The sequence below is a fragment of the Hermetia illucens genome, chromosome 2 (assembly GCF_905115235.1).
Source record: "Hermetia illucens chromosome 2, iHerIll2.2.curated.20191125, whole genome shotgun sequence".
NCBI lineage: Eukaryota > Metazoa > Arthropoda > Insecta > Diptera > Stratiomyidae > Hermetia > Hermetia illucens.
In genome coordinates this window covers 22,091,519-22,110,745 of record NC_051850.1, presented here as the reverse complement: position 1 = coordinate 22,110,745, position 19,227 = coordinate 22,091,519, and the positions used below count along the sequence as shown (strand labels likewise).

Sequence of the window (19,227 nt, the reverse complement as noted above, 5' to 3'; positions counted from 1 at the left end):
CAGAGTCCTTTTTTGTGTTATACAAATCCTTCTGAAAAAACATTCTTCATCCAACTTCAGGACTGTATGAATTATGGTGGTCAAAGAATAGTATAGGTCCCAGGGCGAAACGTGGATTGGTACCTACCATGGAGCATAAAACCTGGGAAATACCTGCTGAACCAACACCAACAGCTCTACTACCAAACCCTATATCCACCTCGACGTGGTGACCGCTGGGAAGGATGAAGGCGAGCGCGCCTAAAAACGGGACAAATTGTACCAACTGGTCCTCCAAGTTGGGGGTTAGGTAGGACTGACAACCTTACACGGAAAACCGAAGTTAAGAAGCCACAACGACGATCCCGTCAACGAAAAAGGAATAACGATTTGTGCATTTTCTCATGGAATGTGCGCTCCCTGTACAGATATCGGCTGCCAAGCAGCCAGCCGATATCCTGTCCCAATATAGGACTGACATCATTGCAGGAGATGCGTTGGACAGGAACCTGTTTCCTGGAGAAGAGTCGCTTCACCATATATTATAGTGACCATCCAGTAGACCATTTGCTCGGAGTAGGTTTCTTAGTCAGCCAAAAAATGAAACCTGTTGTTATCGGTTTTGAAAACATAAGCAAACGGCTATGCACTCTGCGCTTGCGAGGCAAGTTTAGAAATATAAGCCTCATTAACGTTCACGCCCCTACAGAGGAGACTGCAGGGTCAGGAGAAGGATACCTTCTACGAGGCAGTACAACGAACCCTCGAAGCCTGTCCCAGATATGATATTAAAATCATACTTGCGAATTTTAACAGCCAAGTAGGGAAGGAGCCAGTATTCAGGCGATACGTTGGCTCCCATAGCTTACACGAAAAAAACAAATGATAACGGACTGCGGATTATTCAATTAGCAGGGTTACACGAAATGGTTGTTGGAAGTACCTGGTTTGCGCCGAAAGCGGTCCACAAACATACGTGAGCCTCTCCAGACGGGACCACTTTCAACCAAATTGACCACGTGTTGATCGAACGCCGCCACCTCTCAGCCTTGATGAATGTCAGAACATATAGAGGGGCCAATATAGACTCGGATAACTATCTTGTTGGCATGGTGCTCCGAGCTCGAATAACAATACCACCTAGAATTCCCTCTGACAAACAGCTGAGACTGAACACTGAAGCCATCCACAACACAGTCCTCCGCGACACCTATAAGAGGGAAATGGATGCCGCAATAACCGCAGCCAACAGAGGACCTGGAGATGAAGCATCAACAAATGATCTTCACAATCACCTGAAGAACTTTATCATGGATACGGCCACAAACATACTTGGCCCCAGCCGCAAAAGGAGTCGGAACGGCTGGTATGACGATGAATTTAAGCTAGCAACGGAACGGAAAAATGCAGCATACCGAGTAATGTTGCATTCTCAAAGAACGCGGGCACGGGCAGAGACTTATCACCAACTCCGTCAAACGGAGAAGCGACTTCACTGACGGAAAAAGGAAGTCTGGGAGAACCAACAAGTCTGTCAACTAGAAAAGTACAAGGAGCAACCGCACCAGGCGCGCAAATTTTACCAACAAGTCAGCAAGATGAAGCCTTACACACCTCGATGTTCATCCTGCCGAGACAAAGAGGGAAATCTGATTTCCGACAGAATGGGCATATTATAGCGATGGGTTCAGTACTTTGATGAACTACTCAACAACCAGAACATCAGCGAATTGGAGGTCCCACCAACTGAAGACGACGGATAAATACTGCCACCACCAAGTATAAAAGAAACAGTCCGTGCAATTCATCGGCTTAAAAACCATAAGTCGCCAGAAGCCGATGGAATTACAGCCGAATTGGTTATATATGGAGGCGGCCAATTACACCAAGTGGTTCATCAACTGGTATGGGATAGCGAATCAATGCCTGACGATTGGCAAAGAGGCATTATCTGTCTCATACATAAAAAGGGAGATATCACATAGTGCAGCAATTATAGAGGTATCACGTTGCTGAGTACCATCTATAAGATATTCTCCGCTATCTTGCAAGGCTGGATAACCCCATACGCCCAGAACATCATTGGCCCATACCAAAGAGGCTTCACTCTAGGCAAATCAGCAACAGATCAGATTTTCTCTGTGCGGCAAGCGATGGAAAAACTGTTGGAATATGGACAACAGTTGCACCATCTGTTCATCGACTTTAAAGCCGCCTATGATAGCATAACCAGGGTAAAACTGTACATGGCCATGAGGGAATTCGGTATCCCGACGAAATTGATAAGACTGACTAGGCTGACCTTGACCAATGTGCGAGGCCAAATAAAAGCAGCAGGATCACTCTCAAGACCATTCGACATCAACAACGGTCTAAGGCAAGGGGATGCCCTATCATGCGTCCTCTTTAAGCTGACTCTGTCCATAGAGACACTTGGGCTTTTCTTTTTTAGATTTTTTTAGTTATTTGCATGTTAGTATCAATTACTGGAGACAGGTGTATGTATACGTATATGCTAATGAAATTTGCAGGTAGTGTTTAATAAGATGAACGCCTGTGGACGTACAGAGTAAAGTGGGCATGCATGAATATGCGTTAGATCAATTTTGTGCACAATATTTAGAGAGTCCTTCACATAAGATGAACACAAAACCTTTATACCTGAAGCACCGAGCTTCCGGTATTCCGACTTGTTCCACCTTCTTTCTTCTACCAACCACATTTCTCGTTGCAATCAACATACTATTGCAATTTTTAACAAGGCCATTCTAGCCGCCAATTTTGGCATCCCACCTTCCCACAGCGATCAAACACACCTTACGATCCCCAATCGAACTCTATCCTTGGATGGATATAGAATATTCTGTTGCTTGAAATGATAAACAGCCACTAAAGTTTAATCCCAATATGCCCAGTGTAAGCCATAAGTTCTGTCAGTAAATCGCAAAACATCGTAGCAAGAGATATAAGAAACGAAAAACAATGGCAACACTGAAGGTGTAATGTAATATATTTCCCCTCTTTCCCCCCACTTAAGTTTCGGCCCGCTTCAAGTAGTTGTTCGTGAGCAGCGAAACGATGAGGTTCGGCAACTACGAGAAACGCGTGGCAATTGTTGCCTTAAACAAGTGTGGAAAGACGGCTAAAGAGATTCATAAAACGCTGAATTGGCTGCACACTGTTCGGCCCCGCACTCTTTCGCAAATTTGAGGCTTAGATTTTATAAAGAGACGCCATTTTGGATTTTTCGTTTGGATAGTTTTTTGGGGGTCTCATTTCGAGCCTTGAAACATAGGGGAGTCCCTGTGTTTCACCACATATAAAAAATAAATCAGTTTGAAAAAGTACTAATTGAGCCCTTTAATTTGATATCCGACACGATCATATTCTGTGGAAAAAATACACTCCCCTTTCTCATGTATGGGAAGCCCCGCGATAAAATCAATAGAAAATGGCCCAATGAAGTCAAATTTATACAGAATTTTCCGCAGTGTACCGATTTTACTAAAACAGTTGAAGATAAGCAGTCACCAAACACCTACCGAATACATCGGGCATGTTATATCACTATGCCACAAATTTCATTCAGACAAAAGAGTGAATCAGTTGGTGGGGCGCGAAGACCATAAAGTGCCTGCAAGCCAAGAACAAAACCCTTGATAGCGTTAAGATCTATTAGCCGTTATTAAGCTAGCATTAAGTAATCATTGTCTAGTTGTAAGTCACTATCAGTAAATAAATGAAATGAAATGAAAGAACAAAACCGTGGAGTTCTAAAGCAAAATAATCAGAAACAATCTAACCCCCGAGTTAGACAGAATCTCCAATGAAACATTTAAACTGGCAATTAGAGAAACAGCAAGCATATTTGCTCAAGTATACAGACAAATTTAGTCATTTCCTAAATGAATAGACAAGTTTGTATGGTGCGATCAATTGTTGAGGCTGTTAAAATGATGGACGATTTAGCTGAAAAAGCGTTCGACGATGCGACATGAAATAAAGCAAATATTTATACCTACTTGGTTTGGATGAACGTATAAAGTTCCATCTTTTCTTCACCTGCCCAAAATTTCCGAGGATAAAGTAAACCTTGAGATAGAACTCGGACCCTGCATTAAGAATGTTTTTTTTTTTTAATTTTTCGGTTGTCTAGCTTCCACTTTAAGTTTGTACTTTTTAACTCCTGAAAAGTACTAATCAATACCTTCAGAAGAAAATGGCTTTATTCAAAGTAGTAGGCAAAGTAAAGGGTACATCGTGAAGGGAATCAAAAAAAATTTTAAAAGATACTGAGGTATGTGAGTATAAATAAAATTATGTATACTTATAATACAAACTTCAAAGTTGCGGCAATGCATTAATAGCTACACCTAACCACCATTCCTGTCTGTTTCTGGATATGTATTCCAGTTCCTCAATAAGTTAACATCCCTTATTTCCCCCACACCATGCACAATCGTCCCAACGCAGAATTCTTGTAGTTTTAGATTAGATTATGGACGGATTATGGATATTGACTGCTCCGCCAACTCGGATATTACTTACGGTACGGCCTCGTCTTATAACACACGTAGTGCGGACATTTTTTATGTACCCTCGCGGAGCTCGAGATTTACTTTCACTCTCCAATGCCGAGGCTTTGCCGGTCCTACAATGCTCTACAGCTTGGGTCCTTTGACTCTATTTCCCTCTCTAGCTTTAAGCGTAAAATAAGCCGTTCACTTGCTCCTCCGTCTGAAGACAATATGTAATAAGGAATTTGCTTTCCGTGTATTGTCCTGATTAAATAAATAAATAAATAAATGTAATGCATTGCGGCCCATGACGATGAAATTGCCGATTCCTAAGATTGTCCACTCCCTAAAACAACCCCTAATACTTCTAACTACTCATTTCTCATAAACTATTGAAACTACATATATAAATACTCTTATATCCCAGAAATAAATTATTTATTACCCCCTTCTGTTAATTTACAAGCACCAAACCTAAATTTCACCGGCACAAAACATTCACTGGTTCTATGGTTTTCGACAAAAAGCATTTACTGAGTTGACGCAACTAAAAGCATTACGTCAATGAAGATCCTGTCCATTAATCTATTGAATGAGAATTTTTCCCGCTCGTTAAAGGTCAATGTATTTGGTTTGTGTTCCTTTTGCAATCACTGAACCATCTTTTTTGTGACGTAACTCGCATTCAAGATAGGCTAAAGTTTTTCCAGCTCGTATTGTTTTTGCATCTACCACAACCACGTCGCCAAGTCGAGCAGCTTTCATGTAACTGTTAAAACAAATGTAAGTTGAAATGTATTTTTCAAATTGGTAAAAAGGAACTACTGTTTCGATTCCTACCTAACATGTAAATCGACCGTAACCCCTGGATGCTTATCCTTTGTCATAAGTGCATAGGTGGTGACATTATCAACTATAGTTGCTGTGAAGCCTCCGTGAAGGCCGCCACCTTGGTTAAGATGTTCCTCAGATACTGTGAATTCAGCAACACAGTTACCCTCTCCGCCACTAGTGACTGTGAACTAGAATAAGAAAAATATTTGATTAAATTAAATGAAAAAAAAGTCGGGAAACCGGAAGCTGGAAGCTTCAGGTACGAAAGGTTTTGTGCATTTCTTAGTACATAGCACGGAATATATGCATATACAATATTATGTGAGAATATCCACTTTCGGATGATATTGACATTTATAGCCTTGAATTTGCAAAGAGGCGACAACTTTGACGTATTATAACTTTGTTAGCAATAGTGCGATTTCCACCAAACTTGGTAACATCATGCTCTATGTTACACCCTATATTGTTGCGAAATTTCGTGGTCCTAGCATGAACTTAAGGGGCGTTTTGCAGCGAATTACTAAAAATTATAGTAATATACTATTATTAACTTTATTTGTGCAGATATCAGTGTGGAAGGTATTTCGGAGCCTAGGCACCATATAGTGGCAGCCCACTGATTTTTTTCAGATTTTTCGGTTGCGTAGTTTCTGAGAATGGCCCCCGTAAAGGAATGGTCACTTTCAACCCCCCGCACTCCCCACCTTTCCAACAAATGTCAAAACTAAGACCGTTTTCGAAAAGTACTAACTGAGACTTTTAATTTGATACCCCATATGTCTATATTTGATGAAAAAAAAAATTACACCCCCCTTTTGCATGTATGGGGACCCCCCCTTAAATTCGACGTAAGAGGATGTAACTCACTGTATGCGTGAGCGTTCACAGTTCCCACCTTTTTACCAAATTTGGTGTCAATCGCTGTAACCGTTTCCGAGAAAAATGCGTGTGACGGACAGACAGACAGACAGACGGACAGACAGACAGACAGACAGACAGACAGACGGTAAACCGATTTTAATAAGGTTTTGTGTTTACACAAAACCTTAAAAAGGGAACTAGCTATTTAACTATTAATAAAAACTTTCAATGCAAAAAGCCAACTAGTCTCAGGAACCCAGCTGCCCCGTAGTATCTGTGCTTCGTGGCATAACATGCCTCCAGAGAAATTCACAAAATTGTATGCACCATTACTTCTTTCCCTATAACACTGTTTTTTCCATCTCATTATACCAAGTCCAACTTCCTATACGGCATCCCCACACCATATCCATAAAAATTACCATAATTTAAACATCAATCTCAAAAGGATCAAATCAATTGAAAAAATTCGCCATCTTAGTGTTTTTCTAACAACTGCACGCGATCAAATGCATTTTGCCTAACGGCGCAATTCAGGAAATTGAAAAATTTTTGCTTATTGCTTTGTAATGAAACTGTGCAATGCCCGCCGCTGCATGAACTTTTTGTTGTTGCAAAGTGTTAAACTGATGCAGTGTAAAGAATCGATAGAGGACCTTCGACCTCTATGATTGTTCGGGTTAATTTTTGTTTAAAAAGGATGCAGAAAGTTTCCAGAAATATTATTCCGGTATCAAAAGCAACTCCATCTACTAGATGTTTATTTATGCATCCTGATTCAGAAGCTTGTGATCTGTTCAAAGTGCAGAACACCTTCTCAAACAAAGAATTGTATAGAATTTCCAAAAATATCCACCTACTCCATATCAGTCGACTCAACTGTGTATGAGTCAAGTGAGGGTGATAATCACGGAGGAGCACAATGCTGACCACATTGCCTCCTACACTTCAAAGTTTAAATCCAATTGGACTATTATTTTTCAACTTGCCACAATCTCGGCAAGTGCCGAATTTTACCTAATACTAGCAATAAGTCCCAAGCATTTAGGCTCGGACGATCCTACCTACTTGAAATATACATGGACACTGGCGGTGGGGGCTAGCGGTAGGTTTATCAGAGAATTCGTTGTGTCAGCTCGGATGGCGACTACGTCATCCTGAATGGTACACATGAATCCCTCCGTCTCAGCAAAGAGCTCCCTAGCACACAGCTATCTGTTCGACAAATGCAAATCAACAAATGGCTGCCAAAGGCAATTCACGTGTATTTGCCGTACATTATTTTCCACTTTCACGTTTGACGTCACCCCAATCAGATGATTGAAAAATCAATCCTTCAAATTAAGTGAAGTCAGCCTCCAATCTCCCTTACAAACAGTACCCTGCAAGGACTCGCCTGCATTTTGCTGTAAAAATAAGCGCGTAGCGAGTCGACTTGGCGTTGATGTCGTGTCGCCACGTTCACCACACTCCTGCCTCTGATGTGAGGTTCATCCGCTCCACCGCAGTGTTTGGATGATACATTCCGCCGCTATCCGTTTTCCAAATTGGTCTTCATCCACGGCAATATTCCGAATGCATAAACCAATGAAGGGAAAGCGAATAAATTTAGTGCGCTTATTTTATTCTTCTCGGAGGAATACGACTTCAGCACCAGCTTTCCTTTCAGTACTAACATACAACTTGATGTCATCTGTATATCAAATGTGCCAGCTTATTGCAAAACCATGTTCTCTAGCATCATTCAATGCCATATAGAACCAAAGAGAACTCAACGAACTTCCCTGGAAAATGCCTGTCCGTTTACGGATGCAAGTGATTGTATTATAGTTGAAGCAGCGACAATACAAGCACACAGTCGAGGTGCAAACTCATCATTGATTTGAGATAGAATTCTCGGAATTGCTGGAGATACCTAGAACCTGGGGATATTTAGTCCTTGCAAAGGATCCATTTCCGAAAATCTCCGGAACTTCGTCCGGACGATGGAAACGAGTGCTTCGGCAAACACTGAAACTGTTGATGCATTGCGGCGTAGTGTTGTTGATGCTACCGCATCTGCCTCCATTGACTTCTAGTCACAAGTTTCTGCGATGGCCTCAAGTAGAACACGCCCTCTGATGACGGTCGGAATTGTATTTTTAATATTTACACATGATAGATTTTACTTCTTTTAATTATTATATATTCTATATACCCCTTGAGCGCAATGGTGACCACATTCCCTCCTACAGTATACTGTAGTGTACCGTTACGGTCTTGAATGAAGTGCTCTTACACACTTTAAGGCCCTGATCCAATATGGATTGTTGCGTCAACGATTATTATTATTATACCCCTTAATGAGGTACAGCATCCCAACCACACTTATGCGCCATTACTCGGGGTTACCAGAAATGCGCTTCAACTACCCCCACGAATTCCTAAAAATCCCGTACTCCTCCTCTACTGTTCTCCGCCAAGTGATCTTGGGGCGAAACACTCAAAGGCCACCTCGCGCTCTTCCGCATCTTCCGCTTCCCTGGCTAACGCAATAAAAACATCAATTTTCTTACACCGCACACTACGTTGAACTTTTCAGGACTTCATTCGATGTTGAATTTCAAGCGCGTCACGCCTGCAGCGGTCAAATAGAGTCCTCAGTCCCAGCCGTTAATCGATTCTTTTCCACGATTCCACAGTCAGCCAGATCTTATACCGCTCCTTCAGGACATAGGCCATCCGAGATATGAATATTAGGGTGTAATTCATGGTTTCTGACATCCGATCAGCAAAATAGCACTCCCACTGTAGAGCGACAGCTGGATCCTATAAGAGGTAGATGGGAGTTACGGTTCTCCGACCCTGTAAGAAGTGAAGGACGCAACACACAAGCAAAGGTGACCCCTTTCGAAGCCGATGTCAGCGCTTCTCTTGTCACGCACACCCAGGAGACAAATCCTAAATTTACTGCTGATTGCGAAGTGGTCGATCGGATTATTCGCACGGTTTCGGTCAGTTGAAACCCAACTGACCTCATGGCAAGCTCTGTGCTAGAATAATGCGCTACCGATGACGACGGTGGAAGTTGCAAAAATCCACATCCCAGAACTGCGTGTAATTTCTCATAGAGAGCATCCTTCTCCACTATATCGGAAGGAACGGAGACTTCCAATTGTGATACTTCTTAAACTGAGCCGGAACCTTACAGTCAGAAGTCTCAGAAACCGGCTCCCAAGTCAGGTGAGCGCACCTTGCTGTAGCCGCCAGAAAACCCCGACACCAGATTTGCGTATATATGCTACCACTAGACTTCCCAAAGTACAAAAGCACATTGCCACAAAAGAGAGAGGAGCATTCTCCAGAATCCGACCATCATTCTTTGTTTAGGCCCAAAAGGTCCAGCTTATATCGTTGGAATTTTCGCTAGAGCTAGAGACGGCGAGCATTCTGGCGAACCTCGATGTCATTGTCAAGTAGTATAGGCACATTCCAGAAACCAATCATAGTCCGGCAGCCAAAGGTCGTAGCCGTGAGCGATGTTGACGCTTCGGTATCAGTAAAGTTTCGAAATTTGAAGATTGCCAGCTCACAAATTTCTACGCCTTTTAGGCGCCTTTTACGACATGGAAGGACTTTGAATGAATTTTTAAGCCCCTCCCAACAGGGTTCATATCTTGAAATTTTTTTTTTTTTTTACGTTAGGCTAGCTTTTAGTGGTCTGGAATTAAGGCTTCCAAGGCATGGTGATTTGTCATTTTTTGGGTGTTTTCCGAATTTTGGGCCAGGCAGTTTGTTTCTATCTCCACCGTTTCTTGGGCTCATTTCTTCAGAGTTGATCGAAAACTAAAACTCAGGGTCTGTATGCTTTGAGCCTAGATTTGATGTGCTCCCTAATTAATTAAATCATAATATCCAATAATGAATTTATGGAATAACTTTGGTCCCTCTTAATATTATTTGAGTGCTTTTTTATCTCAATGGTGAGGCTGTTTTTGACAGTACCTGGGACAAGGAGACAAGGAGAATTGATGCCCCGATACTAATTTGTGCTCCGCTAGGGCTGACTCTGTGAAGCGGTTGTGTTCCACATCGCTTTCGTGCTCCTTAGTTCGTTATTTTATTGTCCAACCGGTCTCTCCTATGCAGGGGCAAGGAATTCTATACATTCCTAGTGGGACAAGTGGCGGCTTTTTATCCTTCGGGGTTTTTAATATTTACCCTATTTTGGTCGGGGACTTGAAGATGGTGCGGATTTTGTGTTTTCAAAGAATTCTCCGGATTTGCTTCATCCTACCTTTTATGTAGGGTAATGCCGCGACTGCCTTTGATTCGACTTCTTTTTGTGAATCCTTGCTCTCTTTGGGACTCCTCTGTGCAAGATGGGGGATCCCATGGCAGTTGCGGATGTTTGTTCGTAAGATTGGTTGTTGTTCAGGAAGTACGTACTGGTAAGACAATGTCCTATAAGGGGATTGAGATGTACCGGGAACTTCGGTTTCTTTTTGATAATCTTCATGGTTTCCAGGATGGACACTTTCGTAAATAAGCATTCGACATCAAAACTGGCTAGTATATCCTTTGCTTGAATCGTTGAATTTTTTGTCTAAAAGTGTATGTCAGTGTTTCCACTGAATGGTGCTAATCATCTCATCTAAAAATCTAATCATTCTGTCAAGTAGCATGCCAGTTTATATCTATGTTGGAGAGTCGATGGCGCTTACAATCGATCTGAGTAGAACGTTTTTTATGCACTTTTGACAGGCCATATAATCGTGGGATTATCGGATTCCTTAGGATGAATTGTAGGCCGGAAAGATGATGATATTGAAGTTTCGGTTTAATTCTTGCAGTACACGGAATTCTGGTTTCATTAGGTTGGGTCGTGGAATGTTGTTTTTGGAAAATATGTTAGCGATTCTTCTCTGTAGGTCATTAGCTTCTTCGGACGACTTGGCTGATTATTTTTTGTTTGGTAATTTTTTTGGTGTGATGGCAAAGTTGTGCCCTTTCCATAAAGCTCTTATGGCCCAGCAATTAAAGACACATTCTCAATAATCATGGCCGGAAGATGCCAAGGTAAACTGAGGACCCGAAAGAGTACTATAATCTGAGACAGGAAAAACATGGGCTGACGATGCGATCCGTTATGGATCTTCCCTTCCGATGACGATATTCAGATCATGAGTTTTACAGTTCCAGGCGCGGTAGAACTGTTTTTATATTTTTCCCATTTAGCAATGCTTTCTGCGTAATATTGCTTCATTACTCCTTTTAATTTCTAGTGCTGTCCTAGCCATCAGATAAGGACACATGAAATTTTTGAAAATAACGTCAGAGAAACTGAAAAGCCCAAAAGAACCCCCATATTTTTTAGCCTGGCTAAGAGGCCTGCAAGTGCGCACCGGCAGGACATTTAAGTAGAACTGCTGACTACTGACTTACGCTTGCGGTCAACTCCGCCATTTTCTTTAGGTCAGGATAGCTCAGCGAGGATTGTAAGTGATTTTGAAGACTACATTAAATGATTATCGTGATAAACGAAAAATACTTTAATAATTAAAAAATAAAACTGTTCGTTATTCTGCACGAACCTAATAAATGAATATTATAGTCAGCTTCCAAATTAACTTCCTGTTCCTGTTCCCATCCACAAAATTGCAATTTTCTCTCTCCGCTTGAATCAATTCCAAAAAGCTGTCCTTTAAATTGTACAAAACCAATGGTTGATTAATTATCCTTATCAGACAGTTTTATATCAATGGAATTTACCATTTAAACAAATACCCATGAGCGCGTGCATGCTGAAAACACCAAGGATATACGGAAGTGCAATTACTCCCATTCAGTTTTTCTGTAGCATTTTATTGATCACTTGAAATCGAGCATTAAATGTTTGCTTTCATTTCATCATTTTTAATTGAAAACACCTGGAGCCCAATTAAAAGAAATGGTTCGAATGTACCGATGAATTGAAATTTGTAATTTAATAGCACGCACCGATTAAAGGATTCAACATTGTAAATTTGCTCGTATCAGATATGTGGGATGTTGGAAGGGTTTGGGAAATTTGTATATTGTTAAATATTTGTAATAAATTTCAAAATGCAATAATTGTTTCAGAAAATTAGGTCATACTTTCATGAGACAATAAACAGTTTTTATTAGTTATTAAAAAATAAAACGTAAAATATTCAAGCGAATATGGGGACATCGTTTAAAATCATTATCGTTGCAGCACTGCAGACCCCTAAAATTATTGTCAATATTATACATGACATACGAGGAGACTAACAAAAATTCGATAAAACTAAAATAAAAAAAATACACAAACGGCAAATTTCCCAATCCTTATTAGTTTGTCTTTTTTCGTCGCAATTGATTAAGTTTAAGGGGGGCTCCCCATACATGTGAATGGAGGGTGCAAAATTTTTTTTCACAGAATGTGACCATGTGGGGTATCAAATGAAAGGCCTCGGTTAGTACTTTTCGAAACATATTTGATGCCGGGTGAAAAATAGGGGAGTGAGGGCTCAAAATATGACCCTCGAAAAGTTTAACAGGTCTCGTTCTCAAGACCTATCTGATGGGTTCAAATGAGGGAGGCCGGCAAAAAGTCGAAGTTAACAGAAGCGATGCGGGAACGGCGTAGATAGCTATAGATCCGCTTACACGAGGAATACAAATCGAACTATTGCAGAAAAATATATTGAATAAAAATACTTTCTTTCTAGGGATTTTTTCGGATTTCCAATTTTTCTTTTTTTTTCTTCATCTTTTGTAGGTTTTCTTTAGGGACGAATGTCATCTCGAGGCGATGACTGAGGTAGCAAATTATGTTTGGAGAAGTAAGGGTGGATCCTTGTCTGATGCTTGTATGGTTAAAAAGAATAAATATCCACCAGCAGTACATTCCTAAAGAAGGACCTGATCCAACACAATTTATTGAAGATACATCGCGTTCTGGGCAGTACATTAACATAAAACAAAGAGTCTTTGTGTCATATATCAACAATCTGTAGTTTTTCCGTACAGAATATGCCTCCATGCAGGATGTCGCACCCTCTCATACATCCGTAGCTAGCATAAATTATCTAAATGCACGGAATCTGGATGGCCAGGCAATTCTCCGGACTTAAACCCAATAAAGAATTTGTGGTCTTATCTGAAATCCAAATTAGTACGGCGCATTCAGTAGACGGCGGGTGATGTGAGTTCAGTTTGTATGACAATGACATCACACATGTCGAAGTACAATGAATTCATATGTAATACACAACTTTAACCTTCTATAAATTTTTCCACAATTGTGTCTTATTTTGTCATTTGCCTTGATGCCACTGATTTCGTACTTCTAGAATGAATTTAAGGAGGGTTTTCAGGTAAATTTCCAAAATATAGTAACATGCTATTAGTAACTTTATTGGAGCAGATATCGGAATGGGATGTATTTTGATACCTAGATTTTGTATAGGTGCTTCACCGAGATTTTTTCTAGATTTTCCGGTTAGATAGGTTTTGAAAACGAAATCTGTTTCATTTTCTGGGGCACACATCTTGAGTCCCCACTCCGCTGGATTTCACCCAATGTTAGGAATAACATTTTCGAAAAGTACTAATTGGGCCCTTTCATTTGATACCCTACATGACCAGGATGAAAATTTGTTCCCTTCTTTCATATACAGGGTGCGGCAGCATAACTTCCTTTTTTCAAAACTCAATAAAAACTATTGTATGCATCGGAAAATATTTATTTATTTTTTATAATGTAGGTACATGTCTAAAGTTTTTATTTACATTGTTTTGAAGATCAAATCTGTTAGATGACGTCCCCCATTCTCCATACATTGCATAAACCGATTTCTGGCGTTTGTCACGACTCTTGATAGCATAGCAGGTGTTATGTTGGCAATTTCTTCTTGGATGTTGGCCTTCAAACATTGTAGGGTTCTTGGACGGTTCACATAAACACGGGATTTCAAAAAACCCCATAGAAAAAAATCACAAGGGGACAGATCGGGAGAGCGTGCCGGTCATTCCAAATTGCCTCTAATTGAGATAAGGCGCTCTGGAAAGTGTTCCCTCAAAACAGCCATCGATGCTCTTGAAGTGTGTGCTGTTGCACCGTCTTGTTGGAACCAAATGTCCCCCAAATCCAAATTTTCTAGCCGTGGGAAAAAAAATTCTGTAGCATGTTTACATACCGGTCCGAATTCACTGTCACTGTAACCTTATTTTCCTCAAAAAACCAGCGACGAATAATTCCAGCTGAGGAAATTGCACCCCACACTGTGATTTTGGGTGAATGCAAAGACTTTTGGTGTCAGCCCAGTAGCGCAAATGAAAATGGGCCTCATCGCTAAAAAACAATAGCACCCTTGGGAACGACATCAAGAAAAAGCTCACACGCGTTCATCCGAGAATTGAAGTCACGTTCTGAAAGTTCCTGCACTATCGCCATCTTATAGGGATGAAAATGAAGATCATCACGAAGAATTCTTCTCACAGAACGATCGGATAGCACCCTGTATATGGGGAGCCGCCGTTTAAAGTCAACACAAAATAATACAACACATGTGACAGATGGACAGACAAACAGATAGACGGACAGACATCGAACCGATTTTAGTATGGTTTTGTTTCAGACAACGGCCCGATGAACCGAAATTAGCTTAGTTTACGAACCATAGAAATATGATCTGGATAAGCCGTGAAAATCTCAAAGAATTTCGTTGGATAGATTTTGGACTATGGTGGCACCCGATTTTCAGCATGCATTGCTTTTAGTCAGCAGTATGAACTGTCGCATTTCTGTGGAATTTTTTGGCTTGTCTACAAGCAAATTTTAGTAAACTTGTGATAAGCACATTTCTCTTCGCTATTACTGTTTGACTAGTTTCAAAAGGGGTAGTAGATGAAACTTTGCTTTGGTGACATCATCACTTTTCTTACAGACTTTTGCTGCCTTGCCTTGTTGAACGGATTAGCTCCTTCTCGACTTCATACCGTTAACTGCCGTTTGATTTTTGGATCGTACTTGTAGAATCAAGCTTTATCATCTATAATGATTTTCATCGAGAAGATTTTTCCGCGCATCCCAGATACTGATCAAACATTCGTGGCGCAGCATGACATTTAAGCCCAGTTCATTAGCAATCATCTTGGGTCAATCTGGCATCTACGTCTATTTTAGCTTTTGTCATCAGTGCTTCCACATTTTGGGCAACCTTCACGCGGTTCATCCTTTGAAGAAGAGTGCCCAGTCTGGAATCTTCCAAATACTCTGGCATGGTTTTCAATGAAGCCGAATTCGTCCATATGCCTTTCGGCATTCATTAGAAAATTGCATTGGCTTTAGACATTTGGCTTTAGACGTTAAAGGATACCGCATCGAATATCGTCTTGTGTTGACGGTATAATATGTACACGCATACGTTTCCTGGTCTCCGTTTTCACTGATCTTCCTAAAATTTCCTACACAACTATGACAAATAACCTACAATTTTTGAAATCACCCTAACTAAAAATGAACATATAAGTTCACCGTCATAGGCAAACCTTTTTGAGAAACCAGGAGTTAATTGTAAAGTGTTTCGCATCGGTCACGCAACTCAACTGTAGATGCAGACACCTTGTAAACAACGTAAGGAAATTGGTCCTTGTGTTCCTGGAAGTGGCAACCGAAAGTGACCAAAATTTCATCAGCATTCACTTCTTGCAAGCTTCTTTCAGAATTTACGAGTGACGAGTAAATTCTTTGGATTTTGAACCCCGGATAACTATGGGTATTGCTTCCGTGAAATTGTCGTACAACACAGTGATTTATCTCAAAAATTATGGACTCTTTCCTCCGACTAAAATTCAGTCTAAGCATTTCCGAAAAGTGTGGTATCCAATGCAGATATGTAGATTTCTCTCGTAAGAATCATTAGCTTAAAGAAAACTTGTCGTTTTACCTTCACCCAATCCAGTATCCGGCCGATGCGAGGGGAAGATTTAGAACCGTCGAAAGTACCCTCTTAATACGGTATCGATTCCGAGCTCTTGCCTGACGCTCTCATTCAGATCGGAAAATGTTAAATCCTGGGTACTTTTTTCCTGTTCTGTTTCATGTTTTTCTTTTACGATTTTTACAGTAGAATTTGTCGTTCATGTACAACCGTATAGATAAGATAATTGTAATTTAATTGGACCACTAGATAGCATTCCCAACACTGAAAACTCTAGCCAGCGGTGAAAATTAAAAAGCACTAATGGGGTTTTCGTCCAGGGAAGAAGCAACTCATCAGATGCTGCATCACCTCTGCCCTGGGAGCAGCGTGACCAAACACGACATGAGTGCAAATTATAAACAAGTGAAATCCGCCTTATATATTCAGGCCCAAACTGGGCCCAAACAAAATAATTTCTATTTCAGGATTGAGGGAGGCCTAAGTCCGCATCCAGTTGATGACAAACCGAAGCAATTGGAACGAAACTTTCTTCCACATTTGTTGGCCACGGACCCGTCTTTTTTGAGGTAAATAGGCAAAAAATTCAAAAAAGGGGCTGACGCTTTCGTCCAGGGCAGAATATCACCTGTAGTCACAGCGCCTGATGAGTTGCCTCTGCCCTGGACAAAACCGTCAATCAGTTTGTTTAATTTTTTTGGGTATTTAGCTCAAAAAAGAAGAGATTGTAGACCACGAATGTGGAAGAAAGTTTCTTCCCAATTGATCAGGTCCGATACCAACTGGATGCTGACTTTCTCAATCCTCAAACAAAAATAGAATACATTTTTTTTTTTAATTCAAAGTTTAGCATGACTTCACTTTTAGTCGATGATAGCTTTCAACTTTTTGATACGGCTTCAAGCAATTTCCGTGTAATTTGGAGAATTAATATTTTTTATTATTGGAGTAAAACATTTTAAGATCATTTTTGCTCGAAATTTGGGGACAATGGATTTTTTTTATCCAAACAGATGGCTATACTGGTGATTTGATTAAGTGAGAGCAATCCTAAATTAGACAAAATTGAATAAAGCTCGATTTATATTTTAAGTAATGATAAAACCGAAAGTTGCGTTCCCAGTTTTCGATACCCTGTATCAAATTTGTTTTTAATATGTTAAAGTATGAAGTTTTTTTCATAGTCTTCTTCTTTTTCTTCGGCCTTTGTCCCGTTCACAAGCGGAGTCGGCTCGTCGTGATCGACTTCGCCACTTGATTCTATCAATCCTGATCTGGAGGCAATCGCAAAACTTTTAAATCCCCATCCAACGTATCAAGCCACCGTTGTTTCGCCCGGCCTTTTGGTCGCTTACCATCGGCTTCGAAGGTACTTCCTATAAACTCGAAATTTTCAAAGCGGACTACTGACGTGTGAACTCAAACCGTGGCACTGCTACCTCCAGGTTTAACGGTCGTTATTAGATTTTTATTTTGCAACTGCGCCAAAACATAAGACTGGCTGTCAGAGCTGAACATGTTAAATTTGATCTCGTCAGAGAATATGACTAACAAAAAAAAGCCGGCGCCCTAATTTGGGAGCTTATACTTTAAGGATTCAGCACAAAAGATAAGTATCCTTCGCATGAATACGCAGATGTCTATTAAGCCTAGGCATGAAGTAATATGTATCATCATAGAGTCAGAAAACGTACTTTGACCTGCTGGCAAAACGTCACTCTACGCCACTGGTGCGGCCAGTGACTTTTCTCAGCCAGCTGATGCAATGCATATGTGTAAACATAACCCGGCCGAATAGAATCTGTACACATTAGCATATCTCGAGCCCATTTACAACATATTCATGTTGATTTTCACCAAAAACTTCACTCAAACCTAACACGTCATGTAAACCTTCGAATCACGTGTAAACCCATTCATTAATCCCTGCTAAAATGCGTTAGAATACAGTTAGGTCAGTGATACTCACGTTCTTCAAACAACCACTAAAACCTTTTGATTTAGACGCGTAGTCAAACACAGACTTAAGTAACTCCACACCTTTCTTCGCAGACATTTTATTCGCGCTAGATCTCAAGGACTGTAAGTCAGAAAAACCTGCTTATCGAGAATGGAGAATAAATAATTCTTTCCTGTTGTGTAATATAAAATACGGAATGTCATTGTTCCAGCGCTTGCCAAAATGTCGAGGGTCATATCTGCAAGTGTGCTTCAAGTGGGTATGCAGATGACGGCTACTTCACAATGGGAAGTGACGCTCGAAAAATAACGATAAAGCTGCAAAAAGTTGTTGATTAAAGTATTACGACCAAATTTGCTAAGCGTCGATAATGACTATGACATCAACATATAACTCCATAAGGAGTACTAATACTTCAATTCAAACCTCAGCACTGAGGAAGGCGACAAGTAGTACCCGAAATATGCATATTTGCAAGGAATACAATTTTATTGTAAAGGAAAAGGTTTGGGTTTTTCATTTACTCAAGCGCTCTATATAAGTTGTGTTATTTAAAAAACAGGCTATTTGAGTGTCTTATACTTCCCAAAGCAGTAAACCGCACAATTAGAGAAAAAAACTGATAAATGTTATCCACTGGAAGATGAGATGTTAATGGTCTATTCATTTAATTTTATTTAACCTTATGGTAACAAACAACTTCAAACTACCAGTAGTAGCAGTCGCTTCGCATCCTGTCCTGTGCCATCATTCCATCTGAAGCAGACTTTTCCACTTCTTTTTTTCTACCATTGTATAGACTTTTATATTGCTTCCTTCTTTGATGATACTGTAGCCTTAGCTAAGTGGATCATATGGCTTAGATAGCAAGCATTTATCTTCCACTACGGGACCAAAAATTCTTTTTCTTTCTTCTCAAAGGCGATTAAGAAGAAAAGAAGTGGTCATCGTTAACAAGGATATGTATAATGACCTAATATGGAAAAAAAATCAAAGAAGGTAAGGTTCACCTTAAAACGAAAGATTCCTTTCCGAATCAATCAAGTGATCAAAGAAGTGGACAAGATTCTCACCGAATCCAACCCAATTATCATGAAAACCTCTGGATTCAGAATGGTTCTGCCCAAAATTAAATATCTCCCTA

At 40.4% G+C, this 19,227-nt stretch overlaps 1 protein-coding gene across 1 annotated transcript; it reads right to left on the bottom strand.

Annotated features, from left to right (window-relative positions):
• Positions 1–4,910: 4,910 nt before the first annotated feature.
• Positions 4,911–18,294, bottom strand: LOC119647737 (acyl-coenzyme A thioesterase 13-like). Its single transcript, XM_038048847.1, has 3 exons — positions 18,093–18,294; positions 5,337–5,518; positions 4,911–5,265 (listed from the first exon to the last, which is right to left on the bottom strand). Exons 1-3 carry the CDS (start codon positions 18,177–18,179, stop codon positions 5,109–5,111), a joined length of 426 nt encoding a protein of 141 aa, XP_037904775.1. The 5' UTR covers positions 18,180–18,294; the 3' UTR covers positions 4,911–5,108.
• Positions 18,295–19,227: the final 933 nt, after the last annotated feature.

What these genes read in the sequence shown, in the direction of transcription:
- LOC119647737 (XM_038048847.1), bottom strand. Translation starts at nt 18,179, where the DNA reads ATGTCTGCGAAGAAAGGTGTGGAGTTACTTAAGTCTGTGTTTGACTAC. An exon ending in TTAGTGGTTGTTTGAAGAAC is followed by an intron (nt 5,519 to 18,092) that starts GTGAGTATCACT and finishes TTCTTATTCTAG; the next exon opens with TTCACAGTCACTAGTGGCGG. An exon ending in ACGGTCGATTTACATGTTAG is followed by an intron (nt 5,266 to 5,336) that starts GTAGGAATCGAA and finishes TTGTTTTAACAG; the next exon opens with TTACATGAAAGCTGCTCGAC.